Source organism: Trichechus manatus, unplaced genomic scaffold (genome assembly GCF_000243295.1).
Source record: "Trichechus manatus latirostris isolate Lorelei unplaced genomic scaffold, TriManLat1.0 scaffold00069, whole genome shotgun sequence".
NCBI lineage: Eukaryota > Metazoa > Chordata > Mammalia > Sirenia > Trichechidae > Trichechus > Trichechus manatus.
Genome location: NW_004444005.1, coordinates 3,171,053 through 3,180,964, shown reverse-complemented (window position 1 = coordinate 3,180,964; position 9,912 = coordinate 3,171,053). Strand labels below are relative to the sequence as shown.

The 9,912-nt window shown below is 47.4% G+C and overlaps 2 protein-coding genes across 3 annotated transcripts in view; one reads left to right on the top strand and one right to left on the bottom strand.

The window, feature by feature from the left end:
* ORMDL2 (ORMDL sphingolipid biosynthesis regulator 2) overlaps positions 1 to 1,158 on the top strand; it is a 3,414-nt gene extending 2,256 nt beyond the window's left edge. For both annotated transcript variants that reach the window (XM_004379958.1, XM_023734582.1), the window contains exon 4: positions 566 to 1,158. In XM_004379958.1, the coding sequence (XP_004380015.1) occupies positions 566 to 701 (136 nt within the window). In that variant the 3' untranslated portion in view covers positions 702 to 1,158. The remainder of the gene's footprint in view (positions 1 to 565) is intronic.
* A 673-nt stretch (positions 1,159 to 1,831) lies between these two features.
* DNAJC14 (DnaJ heat shock protein family (Hsp40) member C14) lies at positions 1,832 to 8,692 on the bottom strand. Its single transcript, XM_004379957.2, has 7 exons — positions 8,570 to 8,692; positions 6,687 to 8,155; positions 4,310 to 4,416; positions 3,979 to 4,098; positions 2,984 to 3,144; positions 2,786 to 2,888; positions 1,832 to 2,257 (listed from the first exon to the last, which is right to left on the bottom strand). Exons 2-7 carry the CDS (start codon positions 8,097 to 8,099, stop codon positions 2,047 to 2,049), a joined length of 2,115 nt encoding a protein of 704 aa, XP_004380014.1. The 5' UTR covers positions 8,100 to 8,155; positions 8,570 to 8,692; the 3' UTR covers positions 1,832 to 2,046.
* Positions 8,693 to 9,912: the final 1,220 nt, after the last annotated feature.

Here is a 9,912-nt window from a genome sequence, read left to right as displayed (position 1 = left end):
GTGGGGTTGTTAACCAATGTCATAAAACAGCATGTGTGTTACTGTTACATGAGAAACTATCTGTTCTGTAAGCCTTCACCTGAAGTACAATAAAATATTAAAAAAAAAAAAAAAAAAAAAGAATTTCCTTGCTACCTCCCTTGGTGGCAGTGGAATGGAGAAGAGACTGAGAAAAGACGCCAAGTAAAACCAAATGTTTTTACACTTCCAAAGAGAAGTGAGTAAATAGAGGAAGAAGTGATGTAAATCTATGAAAACTGACTGTGGGGAGTGGAAGCAAATAGGACTTTAACAGTCCTACAGGGTGAAACAGCTTCATTTGTCGTTTGTCACGTGACATTAACAGTTAAGAAACATGCAAACTGACTTAAAATCTCCAGTTAAAGGTGCTATCTGATGATTTCCCAACCCCAAAGTAAATAACTGTTGCTATAGCTGGAATGTTTTCGGATGTCCTAGGACTACAAGCAATAGAACAGGTCATTTAAATCAAAACAAATCACTGGAAAGTCATGAATATGGATAAGGGAAGGCTAACCTCACTCATCCTGTTTCTTCTCCCCAGCTACCTCCTGGCCAGCTTCTATACCAAGTATGATGCTGCTCACTTCCTCGTCAACACAGCCTCACTGCTCAGTGTACTACTGCCTAAGTTGCCCCAGTTCCATGGGGTTCGTCTCTTTGGCATCAACAAGTACTGAGGGATGGGGCGTGGGACAGTGCCACAGGCATGGGGAAGACATTGGAACAAAGGGCTGTAACATGCATCCCTTCTTCTCTATACTATCTGCTATATCTTGAAAGCCTAACAACTATACACCCTTTCCCACATTCCCAGGAGGACACTGGCATATGGGGCTCCATGGGCCCAGCCATGCTAGGGGCAGGTTTCTTTGAGTCAGGAAGGGCAGATGAGTTAAGGGCCAAATCCCCTCTGCTCCACAGCAGGAAGCCATGTTTGGGCAGCTTGTTTGGTGATTTTCTATATATTTCACCCCCAGCACCTTCCAGCTATGTTTTGCTGTATATCTTCCTTATAATAAAGATACTTTTTTCAGATATGGCTACTATTTGGTAAGCAGGAAGAGTAGGGAGATGTTCTCATAAGGCAGGGGAAGAAAGGGAGTATTTGACTGTGTAAAACTTCTCTAAACTATTTTTTATTTTCTCTCCCTTAGTCCAATAGGGGGTGTCCTTCACTCTCAGCTAACAGTATGGAAAGGATTCTCAAATGATAAAAAGAGTTCCAGCTATATGGACAAATAAGAGAGGGAAGATACAGGTTGCCAGTTATATATTTATAGAAAGATAATTTCCTGGCTTTAAATAGATATGTACATACAAATATGAACAAACTTAAAAAAATACAAACCCTTGGATCACAAGGGGACTGCTGAGAATCCCGTTATCCTTTCCCCTTAACCAAGAGCAGAGGGCATGAGTCTGCTTTTTCAAAAATTATTAATTTTGGCCATCCCTGCAGCAACAAGCCTGAAGTTGGGTGATTACCCACAAAGGTGAAAGAGGATGAGAGAATTCAAAGCTCCCACTCTGAACTCGCTGTACCTCCTACAATTAGGGCTACATGCTTTCTTGTTCTGTCTTTTAACTAGTATATGGAGACAGAGGAGGAGGGGTGTCCACCCTGAAATGGGTCAAGAAATAAGACAGACTCATACTTTAAAAAGGGGGAGAAGAAGTTATCTGCTCTAAAAGCAAAAGACAAGACAAAGGCATACAAACCCCAGGGAAATACCTGGGATTCCCACACCACCATGGGATATACTGTCCAGTCCAAGCCCTAGCTTCTTTGCTCTAGCCACCTCCTATTTCTTTGGTATTGTCAGAAGACAAGATTCAGTTCTGGGTACTGGGGGAGAAGGGAGAGTGGTTCAGGGGCTTCCTATAAGTACTCAGTGAAGAATTTGAGCTTAAAATTTTCCCTTTTTTAAATATTTAAAAAATAAACAAATCAAACTCCATCCTGTGCTGTACACAGCCCTTTTGACTCCCTGACATTGATTTGAGGAAAGAAGAGAAGGGGTGTCAACGTTGGAAGGGCCTCCTCACTTTCTTCCGCCGCTTCGGTTTGGCTTCTCCCTTGGGTACTGTGCTGTTGGGCTTGGAGGCTGTGGTGGTCCCAGGGCTAGACTGAGGAGCTGCAAAGAAGTTCCCATTGGACATCTGGCCTGGGGGTACTTGAAAGATCCGGCTCAAGAAATCCTGAAGGTCAGCAGGAGGGGTATCCGGGGTGGCTCTGAGAAGAAATAATGAGACAAGAGATGTTGCTAGAGTCACATGGTTACCTAAGTTAAAGATACTGAGTTAGTTCCCAAACTTAAGAGGATAAGGTACTTGTTAGCTACCATTCAGTCAGCCCCTGACTCATGGTGACCCATGTGTTACACAATAGAGCTGCTCCACATAGTGTTTTCTTGGCTGTAATCTTTACAGAAGCAGATCACCAGGCCTTTCTTCCGTGAGCCGCTGGGTGGGTTTGAAGCCAGTTACAGACTGCTTGCACCACCCAGGCTCCTTAAGGAGGCACTTAAAAAACCTAAAACCAAGCCTGTTGCCATCGAGTCGATTCCAGCTCATAGTGACCCTACAGGACAGAGCAGAACTGTCACACAGGGTTTCCAAAGAGTGGTGGTAGATTCAAACTGCCAACCTTTTGATTAGGAGCCCAGCTCTTCACCACTGTGCCACTAGGGCTTAGGTGTCCTAGACAGTATGTCATATGAAACCATATTCAAACAGATTACTGAGGAAAAATACCACCTACCTCTGCCTCCCACTGGTTCCTGGGACCCGAGAACCAAATGAGATGTGATAGGGGACTCTGTGGGTATCTGGGGAAATTCCCACACGCTGGCATCCAGCCCACTCTGCAAACATGAGAAATAATTAACCAAAACATAAGTTTAGAGCACATATGAGATCAGGAAGTATGGGTCCATACTTCTAGAGGACAGAATTGTACCTGTGATGTCATACACCTTTCCATCCATCAGCGCAAAGTAGGTGATCTTGAGGCCTAACATGCTTGACTCTGCCCAAAAGTCTCCTTCCTCAGCAGGATGCAACCTATTACACTCAGCACAGTATCTGGCACACTTAGGCTCCCGGTCCATTTCAAACCTCCTGCAATCCAACAAAAGGATAATTCCTCAATAATCTATCAAGCCTACCTAGGGCACTACTGTAGTCTCATCGCTGCTGATACATAGGATTGAAACATCTAAAGTTATATCTATTCAGTTGTTATATATATCTTTGTATACCCTGCCCTCAATCTTTTTTTTTTTTTTTTTTTTTTGATGTGTTTTCATTCTCATTTGATTCTAGGAATTTTTTGATTCCATCTCTGATTTCTTCTATTACCCAGTGATGTGTAAGCAGGGTATTATTCAGTTTCCATGTTGTTGATTTTTTTTCCTTGCTCTTTTTATTGTTAATTTCTACCTTGATGGCATTGTGGTCAGAGAAGATACTTTGAATTATCTCAACGTTTTGGATCTTACTGAGGATTGATCTTGGCCTAAGATGTGGTCTATTCTGGAGAACGTTCCATGTGCATTGGAAAAGAATGTGTACTTTGCAGCGGTTGGATGGAGTGTTCTATATATGTCTATGAGGTCAAGTTGGCTGATTGTGCCCTTTAGGTCTTCTGTATCTTTGCTGAGTTTCTTTTCAGTTGTTCTGTCCTTTACTGAGAGTGGTGTGTTGAAGTCTCCTACTATTATTGTGGAACTGTCAATACAATCTTCCATCTTAAAGCTAAAAATATTATTGATGATTTTTTTTTCTTACTGCTAATTCGAATCCCCAATCTCTTACAGCATCGCAAAGATAGAAACCTCAGGGTCTATTCACCATCTGTATCCCACAACTACCAGTAAGGCTCACAAGGAAGGTCTCCGCTACCCAGTCTCTGAGATTTGACTGACCCATCCCTGACCTCCTCCTCTTTCATACCTGTGTTTTCCCTGGCATCGGCTGCACATCATAGTATTCATTGCCTCTTTGAGGTCATCCTGCAGCTTGGAGAGAAACTCATTCACTGACCGGCTCAGCTCATTCTCTGCCATTCGTTTCCTAAGAGAAGAAAGGCTTTGTAAGGCAGGAGGCACTGAGGGAGGGACAAAGGAGGACAGACCTATTGGCCTCTTAAGGCCCCTGGCCACCTAGAAAGACAAGCAACCTCAGTTCTCTCAGCCTCGAAGAGCCTCCATCCACAAGTCCAGGGGCCTCTGCTACTGAGGACTTTTCACTTACCCCACCTGACAATTTCCCATCTCCAACTTACATCTCATATTCCTTCCGCTTTTCAGGGTTGCTAACAATGTCCCAGGCTGCCCGCAAAACCTTGAAGGCCTCCTCAGCCTGGGGATGATGATTTTTGTCAGGATGAACCTATCAAGACAGAGAATTCATCACAAGTCCATTCCAACCCTCTCCCCAATTTAGGTCAAAATAATCTCAGATTGAAGGGTTCTTCTTTCACCACCCTTTTGGAGAGTCAGTATAGCTGAATGATTAATTGCTTTGGCTCTGCAGACAAATCTGGGTTCAAGTCCCAGATATAGCAATCATATATCTAATAGCTAATAATAGCTATGACCTTGAAGATTTTAAGGCTCAGTTTCTCCATCATTATACACACACCCATTGCCGTCGAGTCGATTCCCACTCATAGCAACCCTATCTACCATGGACTGTTGAGAGGATTAAAGGAGAATGCATGTGAAGGATACATAGCACAGAATCTGGCACTGGGGTGATCCACCATCTCAATTTGCCTGGGACTATCCTAGTTTTGGACCCCTGGTGGTGCAGTGGTTAAGAGCTCGGCTGCTAACCAAAAGGTCAGCAGTTCGAATCTACCAGCGGCTCCTTGGAAACCCTCTGAGGCAGTTCTACTCTGTCCTATAGGGTCGCTATGAGTTAGAATCAACTCGACAGCAACAGGGTTTTTTTTGTTTTTTATCCCAGTTTTAGCACTGCAAGCCCCATGTCTCAAGAAACCCCTCAGTCTCAGGCAGCTGGACAGGTGGTCACCCTACCTAGCATACACATACAAGCCCTCACATTGTACTTTTATCAAAGGAGGAGTTCTAAAGATGTTACATCCTCAAACTCATTCTTTTCTAATTGGAAAATTCTGTCTACTCAAATCTTCCTACAATAGTCTGCTACTTCTTTCTGTCCCAGAAATGAAACAGCGTATCACCATGCTCAGAGGCTTTTAATCCAATCTTTAGCGTTTTCTATAAGACAAATAATCTCCCCTCTTCCTACAGTTTCCCAATGTTCTGATCTCCATGCCCCAAAAATACAGAGATTAAGTTAGTCTCTTGATTGATGCCAAATAAACAGAATGCCGTTAAATCTCCCACATTCCCAGTCTAATGAAACAGCCACTTCATCATCACAGTGTGGCCCAGTCTAGTAAGGGCAGTGAGGTGTTCTATAAAAAAGCCCATGGACACTCTGGGCCAGGGAAAACTTTGGAATGTGAGGACAGGTGTGTTGAGGATGGGAGAATTTAACTAAATTTCTACTCCAAGAGAAGTAAGTTGAAAAATGAGAATACTTCTAAGAGTGCTATTTCCCAAGAAAGGATGTCTGCTAAAAAGACATAAAGGTGAGAAAAGAGCTCTACTATTAGTAACAAATTACAGTGTAAGCAATTGTTCCCCTACTCGTAAGAATTTCCCAAACTATCCAGTAAGGGGCATGGATTTTCCACCAAACTAATTTAGTCCTTTGGTAAGTTACAGCCCTGGTGGTTTACTGTGCCTTGAATACTTTAAAGAAAACCTTGGTAGTCCATTCCTCTTTGGTGTTATACAACCAATAAGGTAATTGCACACTGTGACGTTTTACCAGTCCAGTTCCACATAGTCAGCAAAAATAGGCCTTCAATGCAATTTGCACACATTTCTTACATTCATAATATACTTTATTTATACAGAAATAACAATAATCATGTATCTAGTAACAGCAATCTAATAGCTATTTCTAATAGCAATTTGATTGCATGCTTGTATTAAACCATTGCTCTCAAACATATGGTGTGTCACAATTACAGTCATCTTTATCAATAGAGGCAACCATATTTTCATGTAGGATACACATACACCTCTCTATGATTTATGTTCCATTCTCCTTTCCTTTCCTACTCCGGGTTGCTGGTCTTGAAATAGCTTTTCTTCTTCTACCTGGTCCTAGAATAATCACTCACATGAACTCCCTGAGCGTTCCCACACCAGATGCACACTTACTCCTCTGGGAGAGAGAGCTGTGTTTTCCTGTGTTGAACAAACCGTCATTTGTTCAGGGCAGAGCAGCTGAGGGGCTTTCTGACTAGGCCTCTTCACCCTAGTCAAAAGGACTTCACCTGGATATTCCAGGGCGAGTGATTCCAATAGTGCTTGATATATCACGTTTATTCTTCACAATAATAATAAAATCTCATGACAAAAAACTAAAAATTGAGGGAAGATCAGAGCCATAGTAGAGGAGGAAAAGTCTTTACGACTCTTTTCCAAGAATAAGTTACCTTTCAGCTTCAAGCTGACTTCTTGCACTGCCTTCCCTTTATTCCACTCTCCCCAAAACTGGAATAGAAAATAAAAGATAGAAACAAAAGAGGGAACAGAGAAAAGGGAAAGGTTACTCACCATCACTGCCAGCTGCCTATAGGCCTTCTTCATTTCAACATCTGATGCTGTGGCTTCAACCCCTAGCACGTGGAAAGGGTTTAGCTCATCCTCAGGAACCCCAGCCATGGTCAAGAGTCGAGCCACTTCCTCTTCAGGCTGGCAGTAGCGCCCGCTAGCTACATGTGCATTCCCTTGCCTGTTAGTCCTCTGCTTGACCCAAGGCAACTCCAGCCAACCCCACTGAACCATTCTTACCAGCTGCTGCCATGGCCTGCTATCTCTCAGCAGAGTCAGGCAACGCTGCAAGGCAGGAGAATCCAGCCGAGAGAACAGCCAGGTAGCCTTACCCCTCCAGCCTAACCGGTCACCTAGTCCTACCAGAAACTGCCAGCCCAACTGTAGACAGCCCAATAAGAGGGCAAGAGCCAGAAGCAGCAAAGCACCCACTAGCCTAAGAAAACGGGTGAGCAGCCCTATCCCATAGCAAAACCCCTGGCTCAGAAACTGGAACATCACCTGGGCCCAGCCCCCCAGCCGCCCAGCCCAGACTCCCACCCAGACTCGAAAAAGGTCCAAATCACTGCCTTTCAGCTGCCTGCATGCATAGATGAGATGCCCACAAGTTTCCACATACTCTCCCACCAATACCAGCAGTTCAATCAGCCACCAGAAGCCTGCCTGTCCAAGCTGACATAGTTCCTCTGCTCCCCACAATCCCAGGCCTCTACGCCTATCTGCCTGACTTCGTTTTCTGCCCAGCCGATGTCGCCCAGGGGACCGGGGATCTCTGCGTCCAGTCTCTCGAGTATCCTCCTTGGTTGGAAAACGGTGCCGCTGTCTCCGGGGTGGAGGTTTCTTTCCACTGGGCACACGTGAAAAATCACTGGAGAACTTAAGAGGTTCCTCCTCATCATATTCCTCTTCCAACTCTTCTTCCTCCCCCAAGGCTGGAGAGGTACAGTGATGGCAAAAGTTGCTAGAAGAGCTATCTCCTCCCTCAGAGTAAAGACCTTCAGGGATTCCAGGGGTTCTCTGGCAGTTGCAAGTAGGTGGAATGGAAAGAAAAGAAGGGTTCCCATCCTCCTGGTACCCAGCCTCATTCTCTCTTGAGAGTTCCTGGTCCATTCCTGACTGTTCTTCTGAAGATATCTCACTCTGATCAGGATCCTCTCCATCCCTGGGGGGTCCTGGACCCCTTGGGGGGCCATGGCTTGGATCTGACCAGTGGGCTGGGTTTGGAGGCTGTGTGTACTTAGGATCTGATTGCTCCGTGAGGCAGCGGGTACCATTAAGGGTAGTTCCCGCTGAGTCCCTGGGTCCTGAGAATGAAAGTATGTCAGGTTCCACGGAGGGTCCGAAAGTCCTGAGGGAAGCACCACCACTGTGGTGGGCTCCACACAACCCTCTTCCTCCGGGGTGCTTCTGGGCCATGACCCCGGGGCTTCCTGAGGGTTTTAGGTGACAGCCATCATGGGAGGTTCTGATGCCTGTAATAAAGGTGTCAAGAATGGAACTGAGAGGGGTTAAATAATTTTACGTCGGGATACATTTAATGCATCAATCTCCCAAGGGGCGGGGGGGGGGACACGTCTTCCCAGGTTCTTTTAGGGTACTCATTACTCCTAGCAATAAACCAGAACTAAACTAACCACAACCCTCCTCCCTCCAAATTCCCTTAGTTTTTATTCCCTCAGAAAACTGTAATCCTAAAGAGGGAGGTACCGTAAAGGGTGTGGTCCTAGGGTCACTCTTGGGAAAAACGGAAAGCGGGCCGGAAAGGGGAGCCACAGGCTGCCAGAAAAGGGTGGGGACCGTGCAGCCCCTAAAGAAAATCTGGGGGCAGAGCTTAGGGTTGCCCCTGAGGGAGACAACTCCGGGTTGAGGGGGCGAAGGTAACGTACCGAAGTGCGGCGGTAACTCCTCCCCCTCGAACAGCTGAGCCAGGGGCCAGGGGGAGCTACGAGAGCAGCTCCCCCGGCTCCGCCTCCCGCTCACGCTCTGCTTCCGCCTTCCGTCTTCGCCACCGACCTGAGCCCACTTCCACTTCCGGGGTCACCAGGGAAGAGACGGGAAGGAAAAGGAAAGCGGTTGGCCGACGCGAGAGCAGGTCCAGCAAGTACAGAGTCAAATCAAAGGAGGTGGTCTCAGGAAGCACCGGCCCCGCCCTTTAAAGGGCCCCCCGCCACCGCCCTCCGTGCGCCGGAATGGGATCCCGACCGGTTGCACCGCTGGAAGCAAAGCAAGCGATCGCTGCAGCAGTGCGTGCGGACTGGGGGCAGATTTTCAGGGTTCCTCTGGCCGTATTCCTGGGCTCTGCCGAGATTGGGAGATGGTGGAGAGCCACCGAGCTACAGTCTCAGTCTCCCTTGCAAAAAAAACCAGGGAGCGTAGAGGAGCTACCGCCCTGATCCGTTCCCTGCGGACCGCAGCCGAGGACAGAGGCCTCTTTGTATCCTGCAGGGGTGGAGCAGAGGGGAGAGCGCCCCAGGCTAGCCCCCACCCTGACCCCCCAGCGATGCTCCTGCTTTCCCAGCAAACCTTGGGCCTCCCCAGCGCCTGACCCAGCTGGCGAACTGCCCCTTTATAACTGTAGCTCCCACGGCCCGGATCCGCCCTTCTGGACGCAGCTCTCAGGCCCGGTCAGGGAACGGGGCCGGGGAACTGAGGGTGTAGCTCCGCTGGGTTTAGGGCCAGAGCCGAGTGCCAAAGAACCTTGCGCTCATCTGCATGCTTCTTTGCATCTCATTTGCATACCGAGCCTTTCGGTCGACGTCGACACGCGCCCCCGCCCCCACGCAGACCCGGCTTGGGTCCCCTCGCCTTCCGTCCCCTCCAGTGCACACGCCTCTATCCTCTTACACCGCTCTTGTCAGTGCCCTTTCCAGGCCGTGTCTTGTTCCGTAAGATTTTTCACCCATGAGCCCCCCGCTGGCGCCCTCAGGCCAGTAATAGCCCCTTCCCCAGGTCCCCGATCCCGACCACCCGGTTCTCCAGAAGACAATACTCCAATTCTCTGGGAAGTGGAAGAAACCAAGCCGGAGCTAGGGGGACACTGGGACCCTGGTTGGGGCTTTCTGAGCTTCTAGTTGTCGAGTCATCTCTTAAGTTTTCAAAGACCTTCCCCAAACCTCTTGCGATGCTCCCCCAAGACCCTTCCCTGCTGTGGTTTGGGGTCTCTAGTCCCAGCCTAGAGCGGTGGGTAACCTGGATCCCCCCCACAGACAGGGGAAAGAGTTTGAGGGTC